The 18,655-nt window shown below is 51.5% G+C and overlaps 7 protein-coding genes across 7 annotated transcripts; 4 read left to right on the top strand and 3 right to left on the bottom strand.

Moving 5' to 3' along the window:
• Window positions 1-190: 190 nt before the first annotated feature.
• Window positions 191-1,915, top strand: IAR55_004478 (uncharacterized protein; the record flags this gene model as incomplete). The annotated part of the gene is made up of 5 exons (XM_066947577.1): window positions 191-816; window positions 893-990; window positions 1,059-1,350; window positions 1,412-1,508; window positions 1,565-1,915. The coding sequence occupies 5 exons, from the start codon at window positions 191-193 to the stop codon at window positions 1,913-1,915; spliced, it is 1,464 nt and encodes a 487-aa protein (XP_066801991.1).
• A 607-nt stretch (window positions 1,916-2,522) lies between these two features.
• IAR55_004477 (uncharacterized protein) lies at window positions 2,523-4,227 on the top strand (the record flags this gene model as incomplete). Its single annotated transcript, XM_066947576.1, has 5 exons — window positions 2,523-2,880; window positions 2,965-3,074; window positions 3,231-3,408; window positions 3,497-4,025; window positions 4,179-4,227. The coding sequence occupies 5 exons, from the start codon at window positions 2,523-2,525 to the stop codon at window positions 4,225-4,227; spliced, it is 1,224 nt and encodes a 407-aa protein (XP_066801990.1).
• Window positions 4,228-4,566: 339 nt separating this feature from the next.
• On the bottom strand, window positions 4,567-7,091 carry IAR55_004476 (dihydroxyacetone kinase; the record flags this gene model as incomplete). The annotated part of the gene is made up of 8 exons (XM_066947575.1): window positions 4,567-4,988; window positions 5,085-5,217; window positions 5,278-5,363; window positions 5,484-5,792; window positions 5,913-6,111; window positions 6,233-6,426; window positions 6,540-6,695; window positions 6,773-7,091. The coding sequence occupies 8 exons, from the start codon at window positions 7,089-7,091 to the stop codon at window positions 4,567-4,569; spliced, it is 1,818 nt and encodes a 605-aa protein (XP_066801989.1).
• Window positions 7,092-8,228: 1,137 nt separating this feature from the next.
• On the top strand, window positions 8,229-9,056 carry IAR55_004475 (ribose 5-phosphate isomerase; the record flags this gene model as incomplete). The annotated part of the gene is made up of 2 exons (XM_066947574.1): window positions 8,229-8,466; window positions 8,785-9,056. 2 exons carry the CDS (start codon window positions 8,229-8,231, stop codon window positions 9,054-9,056), a joined length of 510 nt encoding a protein of 169 aa, XP_066801988.1.
• Window positions 9,057-9,353: 297 nt separating this feature from the next.
• Window positions 9,354-12,162, bottom strand: IAR55_004474 (uncharacterized protein; the record flags this gene model as incomplete). The annotated part of the gene is made up of 8 exons (XM_066947573.1): window positions 9,354-9,487; window positions 9,635-9,736; window positions 9,802-9,891; window positions 9,954-10,138; window positions 10,214-10,254; window positions 10,310-11,476; window positions 11,538-12,020; window positions 12,103-12,162. The coding sequence occupies 8 exons, from the start codon at window positions 12,160-12,162 to the stop codon at window positions 9,354-9,356; spliced, it is 2,262 nt and encodes a 753-aa protein (XP_066801987.1).
• Window positions 12,163-13,179: 1,017 nt separating this feature from the next.
• IAR55_004473 (uncharacterized protein) lies at window positions 13,180-14,230 on the bottom strand (the record flags this gene model as incomplete). The annotated part of the gene is made up of 5 exons (XM_066947572.1): window positions 13,180-13,237; window positions 13,292-13,375; window positions 13,436-13,504; window positions 13,566-13,746; window positions 14,119-14,230. The coding sequence occupies 5 exons, from the start codon at window positions 14,228-14,230 to the stop codon at window positions 13,180-13,182; spliced, it is 504 nt and encodes a 167-aa protein (XP_066801986.1).
• A 941-nt stretch (window positions 14,231-15,171) lies between these two features.
• Window positions 15,172-18,546, top strand: IAR55_004472 (uncharacterized protein; the record flags this gene model as incomplete). Its single annotated transcript, XM_066947571.1, has 10 exons — window positions 15,172-15,810; window positions 15,873-16,029; window positions 16,076-16,219; window positions 16,286-16,749; window positions 16,805-16,897; window positions 16,949-17,001; window positions 17,092-17,405; window positions 17,457-17,780; window positions 17,833-18,287; window positions 18,346-18,546. The coding sequence occupies 10 exons, from the start codon at window positions 15,172-15,174 to the stop codon at window positions 18,544-18,546; spliced, it is 2,844 nt and encodes a 947-aa protein (XP_066801985.1).
• Window positions 18,547-18,655: the final 109 nt, after the last annotated feature.

Raw genomic sequence — 18,655 nt, 5'->3', positions numbered from 1 at the left:
AAGCAACGTTCAGTCACAAGCAGAGAGAGAGAGATCAGAGGATCTGTCGAATATCTTTCATCCCTTATTTTATCCATTTTATCCCAAGATTTCAGTCGGTCAGTACGACGATTGAGTTAATCCTTCACACACAGTTGAAAGTACAGCACTGCACACATCTATACACCTCGACAATACGATACGAAACATCATGTCATCAGAACCTACCCCGTCCACTTCGAGAGAGGTGAAGCGCAAATCAAGCAAATCAGGCAGAACACCCGAACAACAAGCAGCTCGAGATGCTCGGAAAGCTGCCAAAGCAGCCGCGGCTTCAGCAGCGAGTCCCACTTCTGCAAATGCCGAATCATCATCCGCTGCTGTCGAAGCAGATCAAGACGAAGGAGGCGACAAAGAGAGCTCGAAGAAACGAAAGCGACCGGCAGTGGTACCCGAAGGTGAAGAGCTGGAGATCGATGTGGCTGCACCTGCTCCACTGTCAAAAGCTGAGATCCGAGCTCAACGAAAGAAGATGAAGAGGGGGGATCCGGACGCCATAGTTCTACCTCCCAAAAGAGAATACGAGGAAGTGGCGAAGAAAGCCAATAAAGCGAACAGTACCGAAGACGAAGCCAGTGGCGGTGCTAGTGGTGCGGGAGGAGGGAAGAGACAGAATTCAGTGTGGATAGGAAATATAGCGTTCAAGACGACGGCAGAAACGTTGAAGGGGTTCTTCGAGAAGGGTATAAGTGAATTGGGGGGTTCGGGAGAAGGGTGTGTGACCAGAGTCAACCTGCCAAAGAAAGCCGGGAGGGGAGGCTTCGCAGAGAACAAGGGGTGAGCGACAAGCACATTGTTACAAATGATCTGAGATTGGAGTATAGTTGCTGAACGATTATCTAACCTTTCACAGATTCGCATACGTCGACCTTGCTTCGCCCGCTTTGCAAGGTCTTGCTGTTCAGCTCAGCGAGCGTTTCTTCGAGGGTCGAAGGTTGCTCATCAAGAATGGTGAGTTGAATCCCTTGCATCTCCATTGTTAGCTGCAGTACTGTACTGATATGCTTCTTGTCTGACAGGCGACGACCATGACCCCACCCCCAATGCACGCACACCCAAACCCCTTTCTACCAAAGCAGAAGATCTGGGCTCTTCTTCCCGACGACCCGAGACTTCTTCCTTGTACGTCGGTAACCTTCCATTCGATGCCACCGAAATTGGACTGCGAGACTTGGTCGAGGAGAATGCGGTGGAGAGGGAAGCTGTCGAGGGTGAGGAAGGAGCAGAGGAGATTGGGGATAGAGGTGGCAAGAAGTCTGGCTTGAAGAAAGTACGACTTGGAGCGTTCGAGGATACAGGCAGGTGTAAAGGGTGAGCTGAGCTGAAGAACGTCTCTCAACGGGCAAGCTGGAAGCTCATATGATCACTTCAGCTTCGCATTTCTCGACTTCCTGTCGTCGAGACATGCCAAGGTTGCACTTGCCAATAGAAAGAACCATTTCTACGGCGGAAGAAGATTGACCGTGGAGGTGAATCTGGTCATTCTTCATACTCCGCTGTCAAAGGCTGACTTGTTCACCCCTAGTTCGCTTCTGAGGAAGCTGCGAAACGAAGTGGTGGTCGACCGAAGCCACGTTTGGACAATCCTAAGCCACGACGAGCATTCCACCAGAATGGAGACGGTGACGACGCAGGTGCAGGTGCAGGTTCAGGGGAACGACGCTTTGCGCCCAGAAGAGATGCACCCCCTCATCATTCCGTAGAAGGTGGAGACGAAGAGGGAGAGCGGGAACGTAAGCCTAAACGTGAGGGTGATCAGAGGGGTAAGAAATGGGAAGCCACTGGTCGACCTCGTCCGGGTGCTGCTTTGGCCATGGCCAAAAGAGAGAACGTGGCGATTGTGGAAGGGTCAGGACAGAAGATCACTTTCGACTAGATGTGAGAGACTCGTGTGTATGTGTGTTATAGCATTACATGTATGCATATATCTACTGCTTGGATCTATGTATATCCTTCGGTTGACGGACGGATCATCTGTTTTTGAGACCTCGCATGGTCCCCCGTGGAAGCCCATTGATACCAACAGATGAGAATAATGGAATACCAATTCTCCGTCCCCCATTCCCGAGGGCCGCGCCGGACATGTTTTCCAAATGGAACCAGCGTGCTCTCTCACCACAGTCGTCATCAATCAATCTACCTCGTTCAATCATCCATCTATCTATCGATTGACCAATCATTCTCATCGTTTGTCACTTTTGGATTGCCCTGCATCATCGACCGGAAGGACTGCCATCCATGAGAAGGGATACATAGGCTTCACCCATATCGACTTCACCGCTCAAGTCCTTATCAGACTGTTTGCCTTTGTGCAGGTTTATCATCTCCCCTCGGTCCTCTTGAGGACGCGGGGGTGATCATACTCGTGAGCGGAACCATCTTTGACGGTCTACCCATGATTCGTACTCCATCGTGCCGCACAAGCGCATGACGACAAGTGCTTGCGCTGATGATTGTATCGTCCTCCTTTCCGTTCCCAGCAAATGTCGAACCCTTCCCCCTCCCCTGCGTCGTCGAAACCATTCCCTCACTCACATATCAACATCCCACCCCAATTCCACTCGATGACAGCAGGAGCTGGAGCCGGTCTGATCTCATCCATCGTCACGTGTCCGTTGGACGTCATCAAGACGTCCTTGCAGGCGCAAGCGCACGCTCGCAATTCCAAGGGATACGAAGGCGTGGGACTGATCGTGAAAAGGATATGGACGACGAGCGGTCCTACGGGGTTCTATAGGGGTCTGGGTCCGACGCTGGCGGGTTATCTGCCAACGTGGGGGATATATTTCACGGTGTATGATTTGGTGAAGGACAGATTAGGAGGTTGGGTAGCTGCAGGTTGTAAGTGAATACTCCCCATGATCGAGGTCAACGGAGGTCGGTCAAGAAGTACATACCAGTACTGATAGCAGCTGGCGTCCACAGCCATCCCAATAGGAAACACATCAGTCGTTCACATCATCGCCGCCATGTCTGCAGGAGCAACAGGGACAGTCATGACGAATCCTTTATGGGTAGTCAAGACTAGGTTCATGGTGAGTTACTGTGATCCGACTTGCGTCATCATGTCTGCCCCAGGTAGTGCTGCACGCAGCTGTATCGCATTCCTCCCTTATGGTCCAACTGAACATGCCGTGGCATCATCACGGTCTTCAACATCGCTCTGGCTGACGCAACATACTCTGACACAGGCCCAAGCAGGACTCGCTCCCTCCGCTGCCAAATACCGTAATACTCTCGAAGCGATCGCCGACATCTATCGAACCGAAGGATTCAGAGCTTTCTACAAGGGATTATTACCGTCATTGATGGGAGTTAGTCATGTCGCGGTGCAATTTCCGTTGTATGAAAAGGCAAAGTCCTGGGCAGGTGAGAGACATTTTTCCACTTGACAACATCACACTTGGGATACTCCTACGGTTCGCGTGACCCGCTAACGACAGCCTCGACATCCTAGACCAAGACTCGGCCGACCACTCCTCTCTATCGCCAAGCACCATCCTGGCCTGCTCGGCCTTTTCCAAAATGTTTGCCTCCCTCGCTACATACCCACACGAAGTGCTCCGTACGCGATTACAAATACGTAAAACATCCTTACCTGCCTCTCCATCCTATATCCCACCCGCTTTCGCCCCCACAAGCAGTTACGCTTCGCCTCGACCCGCCCCTGCAGGAGTCATCCAACCTCTCTATTCGCCTTTGGTAGCAGGTTCAGATCCACCTGGTTCGTCCTCGGCGGTAATTCGTCCCAGTCTGACAACCTCAATAAATTCGTTAGAAAATAAGAATTACAACAGCAGTGATATTTCATCAGCGTCGACGTCCCGGTTAAAAGGTTGGAGAAGAGTATTCCACGCTCCCAAAGAGGGTGGAATCATAGATACTTTCCTGAGTATAAAAAGACAAGATGGTTGGAGAGGATTTTATAGGGGTTTATCGATAAATCTGGTACGAACTGTACCTAATAGCGCGGCTACTATGCTCACGTGAGTGAACTCCCTGTTTCTCCTTCTGTTCCTCCGTCTACACCTCCTTCTGCTCCTTGGCCTCCTCTTCCTCTGCTTCTTCTCCTCTCGCAGTGACCAGCTCTTACTGGTACTCAAGTTGTTCCTCGCGCTGACCATAATCTCGATTCGCAGGTACGAACTTATCATGCGTAGATTATCATCAACATCATCATCATCATGAAAAACATTTGGAATGTCTGGGTTAGTGTGATCGCAAAGTGGGAAACAAGACGGCGGCGTGTTACGGTCTGTGTAATGGCTTCGACCTGTGCAGAGCACAGCTGCTGGCTATCTGGGTTGATCTCGACTGAACCAATACTGATTGCGACGTGAGACTCGGCTTCCTGATTCTCATTTGTATCGACATGCTAAATTGTTCTACATGGAACGTGGAACAACACGACAGACGTCAGGTCCTCCAATTGTCCCTCAAAACTACCGACACTAAATCATCCTCACCAGCCCTCGACCTCTGTACATCCTCCTCTTCCACAGCCGATACCTCTCATTGTCCGCTGTCTCAGCTAAACGCCTTCAGAATACCCTCCACTACCGTGACAAAAGCCATCGCCCCTGGATCAGGCGGCATCCCACTCCCATCTTTATCCGCCCCCTGTCCCACATACGTCGCTCTACCCAATTTCGCCTCCAGATGCACCGTCCCCTCTCCACCTTTCTTACATGCTTCCACAGCTTTCTTCAGATCTCCAGTCTGGGACAAAGTTTCTCCAAAGGGAATCAAAGCGTCCATGACTGTACGATGTCCGACACGCGCGGCTGTTCGTTGTTTCAATGTCTCGAGCGCTGATTCCACTTGTTGACCGAAGAATCTGGGGTCAATGGTTTGGTTGGGAGTTGCGGATGAGGCCGATTGGATCAAGGATGTGGTGAGACCCGCTAGGAAGATGGAGAAGATGGCACCGAGAGTACCGCCCATGGAATCTGTGAGAATGGGCGGGAAAATGTTATCCCAGAGTATATCCAGAGTGCTTCAGGCCTCCTGGTGCGCATGTGCGACCTTCCACGACTGTTACTCACCATCAATCACTTGAGTCAAGACTCTGAACAATCTGACAAGATCGCCGTCCGATCCCAAGCCCTTGTCCAGTGCCTTGAGAACACCTTTGGCGCCCAGTGCACAAGTCTCTCCACAATCGCCATCGCCAACGATCTGAAAATCGACCACGGATCAATTGCGATTCTCGTTCCTTAGGTTGGTTGGATCACTCACGGTGTCCCATCTGGTGAGCTGTGGTTCGAGAGTGAGAACGTCGTCCGCGGCAATTTTCATTGCTGTTCGGATCTTCTCTCCGTCCACTGCGATATTGGCCAATCAGCATATATGTCCCGTCATCCTTTTTGACACACTCCTTCACTTCCTCTGAGGACAACACAGACAACCGAGAGAAACAGTCCACCCAGGCTGCGGTGACTTACCCAGCAACTTGGCTCCCTCCGTCTCCACCACCTCCTCTTCCACCTCTTTCTCGACCTCCGTGAACTGATCTGCCCTCTTTCTCCCCTTCAGACTCTGTGGCACGGGATACATCTGACTCGTCGCAGGCCATGCTGGACTGTTATGCGGCGCGTCCAGCAAGTTCAATAGGGTCGAAGTGGATTTGAGGAAGCCCGAACAATCTGCGACGACGTTGGAGAGGTTGAGTAGGGAGAGGGAGATACCGGGCATGTTCATGGAACCCATGAATGGTCCGGAAAGGATCCGGACGGGGGTGATTGAGCGGGATTCTGGCAGATATAGAATGTGGTTGAGTCAGCTCCTTCAGACTTGTCTGTTCAAAGAGTCCGCAGCGACGATCAAGGCAGTGTCCAAGGTGTGAAGAATGGCAAAGCCACAAGGCTACTTACCAAGCTGAGTCAGGACTTCATCCACCACCGCTCCGATCTCCAGAGCGCTCATGCCTCCTTGGTTGTTCACGAGAAGGACGAGGTCATCGCCATCTTCGAAATGGACGAAAGATCTTTCTGGATCATCTTGCTTCAACAAGAGGTCCAGAAGTTGCTTGATGAACTCTTCGGGTGACGGCTGTGCGATGTTGAATACTCCCTATCGGGCGAAGACATGGGATATCAGTCCATTGAGCTTATCCGCACCGTGATCCCTCTCCTCGTCCTTGGACATATTGCCCGGCCAAGTGAACAAACAGCCCCTGCGAACTCTCACTCACAGTCTCGTTATGCAGACCTAATCCAATCTCGACTCTTCCTTCTTCGATATGCCACTCTCCGCTGCGTCCAGGGACATGACAGTGATCGAGTGCGGCGCAAATGGACGCAGTGTTCGCTGAGAGCGATCGACCCATGTCCACCAGATCTTGGAACTCCATATCGGCTTCTGAGCCGGCCCCAAGGATCTTGCAGACTGATTCGCAATTGGATGGAGTCAGTATTGGACCGCTACACTCGTGTTTGGACATGATAGCCTGAACGTTGAGAGGGGGGGGCCAAGGGCGAAGGCTGTGTTTTCATACTAACCCAAAGTGATGCCTGCCAAACATCGCCTGCCTACCATATTTCCTCTTGATCGAGGGACCGAAACATCATCTCCGACGACGACCAACTCTACGTTCTTGATACCTTCCGATTGGGCCATCAATCTTGCCAGACCGAAATGGAGGTTATCTCCCGTGTCTAGAAAGGAATCGTCCACCAAGCTATCTGTTAGCTCCATGACGAACCAATTCGATTGGATGGACGTTGCTACTCACAATTGGTAATGATGAGGATCACCCCTTTATCGCTATGAACCTTCTTGATGGTCGCTCCGACCTGTCTAGCGCTCGGACTAGCAAAGACATCGCCGGCAACACTCGCACTCAGCAATCCTCTTCCTACATGTCCCACAGTCCCCGGCTCATGTCCGCTCCCACCTCCACATATCAGAGAGACCTTGGACGGATCGTGGTCTGCTCGATAGACTACTTTGAGGGAGGGGATCAGGTTGAGATAGGGGTGCGAGGCGACCAGACCTCGGAGGGAGCGAAAGACGAGCGTGGTGTGGTCGGGAAAGATGTGTCGATCCGTCATGGCGTGGTGAGGAGAATTGTCAGTCGCTGAATGGGGTTTGTATGTGGTACGAGATTGGGCAGGAGGCAAGGCTTTCGGTGAGAGCGTAGCTTATCTGGTGGGCTTGACTAGCTGGGATGCGTTGAGCTCGACCAGGAGTATAAATGTTTGACGCCCGGTTCCTGCTCGATATCGAAACAACACCACTGGCAGGTCTCACAACTTTGATCATCCCGACTGCTGATCTCTGCTAAACTCGTGACCGGAGTGCATGCACCAGAGCAGATCCCAATTCGTCCCTCCCCAGCAGTGGCATCAGTAGAAGGGACCCAATCGTGGCTGACGGTATGACGCGGGCCAATGCACCTAATCCTTCCTTCCACTCAATGCAACCAAGACTACCAGCTCTTCGGACCGTGATTTCCCCGGAGAGATCATGTCCAAAGACACACCCGGTTATGTTTTGTTCCGGATAGGATATTCAGGAATGCAGGAGGGGGTGGGATGATCACATTTCAGGCACGTACTATGGCTTATCACCCCGCATTATTGTTCTCGCCGCGAGGATGATGATGTTATTATTCCGGTAGATACCGCACAGAAAGGAGACCGGACCGAAGTTGCTTGTTGAGCGTGATAGGTCATAGTATGGGTCAGTTACGTGGTTTGGGGTGGGTTTGTGTGAGGGTCTAAGGGAGACGGGCCGAGAGCATGAGGAATGTGTGACCACCAATGGCGATATACCGCTGCTTCTCGCTACTCTGGTGGTAGGTGAGCCCACGCACACAGGTGGAGGCGAACACTTGACTTTGCTTGAACTTTTGACCTTGACTTCCGTTCGATCAAGTCACGCAGATCATCAATCACAGTGCTCGTCGGTTCGGACTTGATCACATCCTCACAGCTGTCAGGCAAGCCTCACATCAGAACTTTTGCAGAGTATCATAACGGTGTACGTTCTTTTTTCCTTGTATCTGCGTGTTTCTTACGGTCATCACAGGAAGGCTCTTTGGCTGAACCTGATCGCTATCCCAGTACCTTTCCCCGAGCTGCTCGCTCTCAGTCAACAATCAATCCATCCCCGAGCACTTCCTTCTTCCCAGCAGCATATCCTAGAAGATCTGCCCCTCCCTTCAATATCGCCACGCCAAGTACATAATGACATCCCCACCCTACACCATCGTCATGGCGTGCGACGATGCAGGCCACGAATACAAGTCCACCCTGAAACAACTGCTCGAGGCCGATACTCGAGTCAAGAGCGTTATCGACGTAGGGGTCCATCTGGGTCCGGATGGCAAGGTCGATACGACAGCTTACCCGCATGTGGCGGTGGACGCGGCGAGGAAGATCGTGAATGGGGAAGCGGATAGGGGTCTGTTGGTCTGTGGAACAGGTGAGTGGGTGATGTTGGGATCGGGGTCGGGGTCGGGGTTGGTGTCGGTCATTGTTCGTTCGCAGATATGGGTGTGGTGGGTGAGAGTGTGGAGGGGTTCCGAACAGGCGTGAAGATTTGGTGTGGGGGGAGAGGGATATGTGAGAGCATTTGTATCTATCTGGGAGGGACGCCGTGACGGTCTCCACCTAGATGGCAGCCCAATGACTGGATTCGCAGAGGGACAAAACGGCAGCGCGAAGCTACCCAATTCGACTCATGATGTCCACGATGACTATCACTCAACCGCTGACTCCTTTCCGTTCTCTCGCAATCTAGGAATGGGCGTAGCCATCTCCGCCAACAAAGTACCCGGCATCCGCGCCTCGGTCGCCCACGACTCGTTCTCCGTCGAACGACTCGTCAAGTCGAACAACGCCCAGATCCTCTGTCTCGGACAGAGGGTGATCGGGGTCGAGGTGGCCAAGAAGCTCGTGGGAGAATGGCTGGGGCATGTGTTCGATCCGAATTCGGCGAGTAATGAAAAGGTCAAGGTCATACATGATTATGATGGGTACGAGTATGAGGCTGTTCCGGGGGGCTGTAGCTAGCTGCCGAAGGAGGAGTCTTGTGATTTACGCATTGATCATGAGGATTGAAACTCGTGAAACAGTGCGAACCGAAGTACGGCTGTTTAACTTGAACGATTCCAGGCTGCCTGCCGCTATCTCGTTACCGTTCTGGAAACGCCGAGGAAAGGATCGACACCATGCGATCGGGTTGACCAGCCATGACTACACTGTACATTCATGTTCACTCGCACGATGCGTACAACATAAACCATTCTGCGTACTTTCCACTCATTTGAGCCGGGACCCCCCTGTACAGCACTGTCCGTCTCACTGGCCTCACGCACCGACATTCCCCCTCATTGCTCCCGCACTGCTCGCTAGCAGTCTCTCCAAATCGAGCGTGTCTGCAGGCGCGAAAGACATGTTCTCGACGGTGTATCCGGACATGAGATCGGCCAGCCAGAGTGGGGCTGCAGGTACAAAAGCAGTCAGCGAATCATGTCTCGGGGAAATCAGCCAGGGAGAACCATAGAAGTTTGTGCTCTTAAGAAACAGAGGGAAAAGGCGGACTCGGCGTCTGTAGCAAGAGAGCCCGTAGTGAAGGCTACAACACTCACTCGGACCCGCAGCTGACATGGAACTCGACCTTTCACTTCGAGCTATGGATTCCCTCAGCGAAGTTTCCGTGGGTGGAGCTACGTTTTGGGGGTGTTCACGATCTACCCAGTCCGCACACGTACGTCAGCTCAATAGACTGTCAAACCATGTGGACAAAGCCACATACCACTTGTGAATCGCTTCAAGAGACCAGTGTCAGGTAACGAAATGAAGGTTCGCTTAGACAATCTTTTCGTCGATCTCGGTATACCCGATCCTATCAAGCAGATCGTCAGTATGGTGGGAGCACACACTATCATACAGGCCACCTCCACTCACTCTTCTCCAATGTTGACGCTACATAGTTCGCACCTGCCCAATACTCTTCCATCTTTTGCGTGGCATTGACCAGCGCGGACAAGTTCTGCTTGGCCATCGACAACATGAGAATATCCGTAGGATTCGGATTGTTCGGTTCGCTTGCAGAAGCTTGTAAGGAACGCATTTCGTGGATGAATGCCATACTGCGAGAGTGTATCGATGTCAATCCTTGCTACAGTCCTGAATCATGACATTTGTGACAAAACGCGCAAACTTACGCGCCTACGAAGAGTGGCTGGGTCAAATACGGCGCTGAGATCTATCCCACGTATCAGCTGAGCGTCTCTCACGGTCTCATGAGATATTGCACTCACATAAGAAGTGGAATCCACTAGATCTGCAAAGACCATACATTCGCAGATCTGTCTTGAACTTGCCAGACTTAAGCCTACATTTCTCGACATGCTCTTGCTCAACGGGGTTTCGATTCCACTAGGAGATTTCAGCAGATCCGGATGGTAGACCAAGGCAAGGACCGCATTGGCCCATAGATGAAGTGTGAGGAACGTCCCGCTGTGTCCTCGTCTGTGTTGATGTTTGAAGGTATCGGCTGACCATCTCAGACTTTCGGGAAGATTCGAGTAAAAGTTGACCAGTCGGATCTGAAGTTCAGATAACAGCTCAGGCAGAGGTTCGGTGGTATTGACTAGGGTCCTTGCTCGTCCTCTTCGACCATTCAAGACGTTTGAGATCCTTCCACAGATGATCATGAGTTTCACTAGTTGGACAAAGGGTACGGGTTCGGTTTGTTCGAGCGGAGAATCGGGTAGATTCCGAGCTGGATCAGGGAAGAAATCCTCGTCTGACGGCAAAGGTATCTCAATGATGTCCTCAGGGATGGAAGCAGGTCGACCGGTCGCGAAAGCGACAATTCGATCCGTGACGAATAGCGACCAGAAGAGCAACCTCGTCCTTACGACATGGGCGGGCGATTCGTAGATCTCGCTTACTTCGTGCACGCCCAGATCGATAGCCATCCGAATAGCCATACCAGAGTATTGCCACAAACCGCTCTCCGAGTTCTGACCGTAGTTTCCCCATGCGAGGAGAAGTAGACCAGTCACCACGTCATATGTCGGTAGATGAAGTAGGGGAATGACCAGTTCTTGTGCTTTGGCGATGAATGGTGCGGCAGCTTGAGAAGGATCCTTGATCTCGGTGGTGAATCTCGCTCCGAGACTGCAGATACAGCAAGCCAAAAACTGACTCATCGTCCCCGTGTCGAATCTCTCCATCATCCGCCTATAGCTGCAGCTCGGAAAATGCTGCGACATGTGCTTGTAGAACAAAGCGAAGAGCGGTCTCCAAACGTGTGAACGAGGCATTCCCGTATGGTCGAATAGCTCCGCACTGAGGAAGGAGGAGCTGGGTGGATCCTCTTCGTCGCTTGGCTGAGGCGCGGCAAGTGGTGAAGAGTCGTTACGACGTTGAAGTTTGAGAGCGATACGATTGATACCAGGATGTATAGCTGTAGAGCCGGACTGAAAGCAGGCAACGTATCAGAAACTTGCAGTATGAGTCTGGACTCAGGCGTCAACTCACGAATCGATAATAGTACAGTTCCAGATCCTTGTCTTCCTCTGGATTCCCATTGACAAAGGCCGTCTGACTTTCCAACGCATTCGCCAATCTCAAGTCCGTCGAAGGGGACCAGCTGTTGATCAGACCGAAGCCATAGTCCCCTCCACCCACATCCTGACCGGTGCTATTCGACGTGTATATCGGCGGCGCCATCATTGTTGCGCTTAGATGCGACTTTGATCCACCAGAAGCTCCGAGCGTCGAACCGGTGATTGGCAGATGTGAGGTGCTCGATCCCTCGCCCAAGTCTGGGATGCTATCGATCCCTCTAGGCAATGACGAAGTGAATTCCGCAGGCCAGACATAGTTTGACGTAGAGGATGTGGAAGTGATATTCCAAAAGTCTATGGGATCATTCTGCTGGATGTCATTGTTGTTCCCGCTATCCCCATCGTCCCCGTATTCCATAGAAGATGAGTTTTGCGGGTCCGAGATCATGACGGGCTACGTAGCAGTATCATGAGCCGGCATTCCACCGTGCTTTGACTATCATCAAAACCCATTTTTCGATGGATCCGTCACTCACGTCAATACCACCAATCAGCCCCTCGCCATTCTTCTTCTCCATCATCCTCGCCTCTTCCATCTGCTTCTTGGTCCTCTTCTTCGCTCTTGCCGCTGGCCATTCGCATACCACTCCCGCTTTCACGCATCCCTCACATCTTGGCCGGTTTCCCGTACATCGGATTCGTTTGGACCGGCAGTAGAAGCAGGCCAGTTGGACTCGGTGTGGTTCGCTGGAAGATCCCCGACGACGTTTATGTTGACTGTCACTGATCACGCTTATTCTCATCAGTATTGCTAAGACGTGAGGGAAGAAAGTGGGGCCCTTTGCGGGGCCGGATGAACAGGAGAACACGAGAAAAAGGGCCTACGGGGAAGTGGAGGGTTCAGCGTTACTCGTAGAAGGATTCGGCAAGCTTGGATGGGATGGTTGCCCTTCCATGGGATATCGTGACATGCCCATTGTGTGTTGAGACTCCATCATGCTCAAGTCGTTAGCGTGTCGTTCGATTATCAGAGATCAAATGAGATTGGCAAAAAGATGAGTCATAGACTTAAAGATATGGTTGGTGAAAGGTCAGACCTGAGCCTAGCACTAGAATCGGGTCATGAGAGGAGGGGAAAGGAGGTTTCCGGCATATGACAGAGCAGTGAACCACCACCAAAACATCGGTAACGTACTCCGGTCAAAGGGAATCGAGATCCACAGATCTCGTTTTCAGTTCAGTTATCCTCCGTCTCGGTTGTGGTCGTGATGCGGCAAAGGGCAACAGCTCCGAGCTCGTCATCAGGTTCAAGTCTTTGCGCGCGTCTATACGTTTCACTTTTCAAATGGGGGGATCACATATATCAGTTATCTCGCCGAGGTGTATTCTGTATACAAGAGAGGACAAGGTGAGGAATGAACAGGCGGGGAAGGGGACGGAAACAATGGAGGAGAAATCATGTCCCCGCGTCGCTCATCTCTCAAATATGGAGGAAATGCTATAGTACAGGTATGCTTCCGCGAATCAGACTCATACAAAGGAGAGGTCATTTAACGGCTGCGTGAATTCAAATTAGCTGGCTGGTTGCTTGCCATACTTTTGCAGGGTAACACTTACTCCTCGGCCCATTCGTTCTCTTTTCGGATCTGCTCCTCCTCCTCGGGTGTAAAGCTATGACGGATCGTGAATCAGCGACTGATGACAAGCAGGACTGGTCAAACCCACTCGTTGGTGATGTTGAATAGCTTTCGAATCTCCTCAGGGGTCTTACCCTTGATCATGTTGGCGACAGTCTTGCAACCAACATCGCTGAAGTAGTCATCAGCAAATGAAGTGCGACAGGACAACAAGGCGGCCGACATCGCTCACAGAAGAGGCTTGATGTCGAGGTAGTTGGCAGCGAGAATGATTTCAAACAACATCTCCTGATCAACTTGGCTTTACGGCTACATGTGTCAGTTTCGATGGAAAACCATAACCATGAGCGGCTCTGGCTCACATCCAACGGGCATCCCACTCTCCAATCTCGCTGGTCTTCCTCCTCGAGTCGTCGGCGTCGTTGACATCGGGAGCAGGCAATGGCTCGTTCTTGTGATGGTCGCAGTACTCAAGGATTTTGGTGAGAACAGATGAGGAGACATTAGGGAGGGGAATAGGCATGCCTTCCTGGTCACCGAGATCTGTGGGAATGAGGTTGGATTGAGTCAGCCAGATCTCAGTATTCTCAACACGGCCCAGATAAACGGAGTCCATAGCTTCAGAGAGTAATGCAGCCATCCTCCATCAAGACGTGACGATTTGGCTATCAGGCGGCAAGCCACACAGATAAGCCGCGCAGATAGCATCGGAGAGCGGCATTATGAATCTGTCGGGACACGAGTCTACAGGGGGATGGAGGAGTCCGTAGGGAAACCAAGGTGTTGATTGAGCGAATCCAAGTTCCAAGGGAGTCAAAATCATATTCCTAGGCCCTGGATGATGACTAGGGAAGTAGTGACAGTCACAGACGCTATCGACTTGGTCGACTGAGAACGCAATGACCCCTTACTCACCTTCCATCATCGACTTGATCATAGCCGACCTTTCCGCTACAACCTTCTCGACGGTGAACTGCTCATCGTCCGAAGTCTGAAGAAGGACGGTTTGTTTTTTGCTATCGGACATTGTGACGGGTTTCGCTTGAGGCACCGACGGAGTTTGGATGCGCGTGGAGTGAAGTGAACAGTGATAGAAAAATGGATCGCTGAACTGAATGAAATGTGAAAGAAAAGGATGACAAGTGATGACTGAATGAATGAAAGCTGGGGTCTGAGCGGCGACCGGCGTCAATTCCAGTGTGGCACTGGGTCAAACGTCGGATCTGCAATTACGTAATGACGAAGCCTGTGTCTCCATGATTATCCTTGTACGACGACATTCATCATGAGAATGGTAGAACCGATTATGAGCGATATGACGCATGGGGTGAGTGTAATAGCTGGATTTGACCACTCATGTCGTACATGCTGAGCCAGGAGCAGATGAGCAAGCAGGTGAAAAGAAAACAGAGAGATGCGAAAGGGCGGTGACGAGAGTGATCGGACCTTTTCCCCCGAGGTCGAAGGTTATTATCGACCTGAACGGTACATCTGGCAAGGAGGAGGAAATGATGACCAGCTGTGCATCTTCGTCAGAGGTGTCCGCTGCCCATTGTGTATGAGCTCACACGCGTCCGGTGTTGTAAGCACAAAAGCGATCACAAACCCCGCCGACATATGCGCACTTGATCCCATCGACCGAGTGAGCAATAATCATCAAACTCATCGTTCAGTTTCCATCTGGGCGCCCGATCCATAAACCTCCACCCGAGTCCGCCGGACAATACACGAGTCGTTCATTGGCGTTCGTTATCGTCCCTGATTGCGTTCGCATCGTCTTCGATATCAATCTCTGCGCTACGTCTCGATTGGGTTATGGTTGTCACCACTGCATATCGCTCAAGTGCCCGAATACAACGGATGAATCTCACATCCGGTGCAACATAATCTGGTCGCTAATCTCGACAATCTACTTCGCTTTAGTCCACCTTCACTGGATCTCCTCTCTCATGCCCTACACACGTCGCAATGTATGACAATAACAACCCCGCAACATCGACTTCTCAACAACCGCCCCGTGGAATCAACTATCCTCCTTGGCAGTACGGTTGCAGTAGCGAACCACCAAGCGGTTGGATCCCTGAGTATGATTCTTCCCCTACAAACACCTATCAACAGCAACAACCGCAACAACAACAGACACAACAACAAGGGTGGTTTCCCATACCCGGGCAAGGTGGTTCCACTCCATCGCGATCTCCGGGAGAGACTTTCCCTCCACACCCTCGGTCTTTCCCTCTAGAAGATCCACAACAACAACAGCAACAAATACTGAATCATTCGCCTGTGGTGACAGGAAATTACCCTCCACCTCCGCCGCGGCCAGCTTCGCAATCCAATCGATCATCCAATAATACCAATACAATGAACACTGCCGCCAGTGGGGGAACGCCAGAGAAGGCCAGTTCAGCACGGTCAGGCTCAACACCCTCTGTACCGGTAAAAGAGGAGAAAAAGAACAGTACAAGTCAGCCAGCTAAGAAGAAGAGGAAGAAGTCCATCGTACCGAGTTCGGGTGAGGCAGATGGGCCTCTGACAAGTCCAACTGTAGAGACAGATAAGGAAAAAGAGAAGCGGACAAAGACTGGCAGAGCTTGCGATGCTTGTGTGAGTCTCCGCGTCCCCCTACTTCCGCTGTTCGCGATTCCGTGCTCATGTTATCTACTTAGCGCACGAAAAAGATCCGATGCGATATCCTCCCGTCCCCAGACTCACCGGAAGGGCAGGAAGAGCAACCAGTATGTGCTCGATGCAAACAGTTCGCTCTGGAGTGTACCTTCTTCCTACCCATCACCGAGACGAGATTCAAGAAAAAACGAGCAACAGGTAAGTCTACCAAATTGACAGGCTGGCCTGACTTATGTCCAATCAGATGAAACGACCTCGGTGGAACCGGATCCTGTATCTTTGGCAGCTACTTCCTTCAAGCCCAAAGCTGGAATAAGCCCAAGCGATGAGACACAGGGAGTCGGAGGATCCTCAGCTGCGAGAAGGCAACATTCCGGAAGGGTGGAGGGTGAGCCAGTAACCGGTACACAGCACGTCGTGTTGGCAGGACACTGAATTGCTTCTCGCCACATAGGCCCCACGTCAATCTCATTCCTCCTTCATACAACCATACCATCTATACCTTCCGAAGCATACGATCTACATCATCATAACTCGTGGGAAGTGCTCGAGGATGGAAACGGTTTGATCCGAGTCAACGCTCCTCCCAATGCTATGGGCTACGCCGATGCCGATCCACAAGACCCGACCAAGGCGCATAACCGACTCAACAAACCTATTCTGTCCGGTCATACCATGTCCCTCCTCGTCAATGCGTATTTCAACGAGATCGCTCCCCTTTTCCCTATCATCTCGCGATCAGAATTTGCCGCCAAGTCCAGCCCAAGTCCACTGCTACTTTACTCAATATGTGGACTAGGTGCAACGAGACGGCAATTCCCTAGAGAAGTGTTCTCGGGTGTCAGAGGTGTCATCAATGGTCTTCTACGGTCAAATGACATTCTGAGCGATGCAAGATTTGAGAATGTTCAAGCTTTGGTGAGTGTCTCAAACCGTTTGTTCACATACGTTGTCACTCGCTGACAATCCACAGTTACTTTTGGCCCAAGTCGGAGATCTACATGCTCAGCCAACGGCTGCGACTGCTAGCGCGTCTCTGATCCGGACTGGTGCTGCTATCCGAATGGTAAGTCCGCTCAGAGTGAATGTGAGCTGATCGTTCAGGCGCAAGATCTAGGATTACACAGAGAATCCTCTCTTCGAGCTCAAACCGTACAAGATTTGGCCTATGTGGAGCTGAGACGTCGCGTGTGGGCAACTTGCGTGATCATGGATAGATGGTAAGTACTTGATTGAATGTAACATGGCTGACGTTCGTAGGTATGGTGCTGCATTAGGGACACCACTACTTGTCGATCTCCTTGATTGCGACGTGTTGCTTCCTGCGCCATACAACATCACTGCTGAGTCCGAGCCCAATACTTGGTCCATCGAACCGAGTTTCATGGCACTATCGGAACACCTCAAACTTTCTATCCTTATCGGCCGCGTTCTCAAGATGATATACAGCCCCACAGGCTTGAAACATACCACCGACGCCCAACTGAGCGGTCTGGTGGCGGATATGAACAGTTGGAAGGAGCACCTGCCTGATGAACTTCAGTTCAGAGGACCCACCAGTCCGCATGTGGTTGGTGAGCATCTTCACAGCGCTCACAGATACTCTCTAGCTAATCTACCCGAAGGCCTCTTACATATGAGCTACACCGGAGTCCAGTTTCTATTTTGGCGTGTCTTCATGCGTATCACCTATAGCTGTCCTCCTCATCTGAGCTTCGCCGCCGACATCGAGCAGTGGTCAACGATGGTCAAATGGTCACGGGAAGCTTTGCACTGGCTCGACGCGAACGATGATGCTCTCGACACTCTGTTCATCTTCCCTTACGCTGCTACTAGTTGTGCTTTGGTACAATATCATACATGGGCCAGGCGAGGTGACCCTTTGGCTCTCGACACGTTGAAACTGATCAAAGAGACAGCTATGAGATGGGAAACGACTGTGCAGCCTGGTGAGCGATGTGCAGAGTGGATTGTTACTGTAATGCTGAACAAAGATGGTAGATCAAATGAGCATTCGACGAAAGACTTGCGAGACGATGACCTTGCTCTACGAAGCTGCTCTCAAAACGAATCCCCATAGCGATGTGAACGAGAGTCCATCACCGTTGGCTCCCAACCCAACTGCCGGAGTCATTCCTCGGAAGGGAGGTTTCAGTCGACTCACTTTCGTCAAGGATGACTCACGACCTGGTGGAGGCGTCTTTGTCGCTGCAAACGAAAGTGAACGAATGAACTCGGGCCTACACCCAAAGGATGTGATACTGGTCTCAGAAATGCCAGGTGTCGCTGGAAGTCAGGTCCAAGGGAATGGGGATATTGCGCGAGTTGAAAATGGGAATACTCCAGTCGGAGGGCAAGGCATATTGCGTGACCTGCAGTGGTCTGGAGACAACGTCAATCCCCAAATGAACTTTGAGAGTATGGGCACATCGGCACCGACAGGACCTCAAGAGCCAGTGAGTTGTTCCGATCGTCAAATGGGATTGGTGCTGATGTTGAACCGTCTTGCGTCAGATGCCAACTTTCAACAACATTGGTTTCGGTACGGGACCGCATCAACAGAATATCAACGCTCATCTTAACACGAATCCGAACATGTTCGATCCGAGTTTCCTGGACAGCTTACCGGTCAGCACCTTTGATTGGGAAAGCTGGTCGTCGTACTTTGACAAGTTCTTGCCAGCTGCGAATCAGAGTTTCGAGACTATGCAGTGAGGTTTTTGGGATGGCATGATTCTGGATCAGTTTGCTGTGACGCGAGGATGGTTGGGTTTTATAGGTTCATAGTGTCGGTGTCTTTCTTGCCTTCTTGTGCTGTGTCTGT

The sequence above is a fragment of the Kwoniella newhampshirensis genome, chromosome 8 (genome assembly GCF_039105145.1).
Source record: "Kwoniella newhampshirensis strain CBS 13917 chromosome 8, whole genome shotgun sequence".
NCBI lineage: Eukaryota > Fungi > Basidiomycota > Tremellomycetes > Tremellales > Cryptococcaceae > Kwoniella > Kwoniella newhampshirensis.
This window is presented reverse-complemented; position numbering and strand designations above follow the sequence as displayed.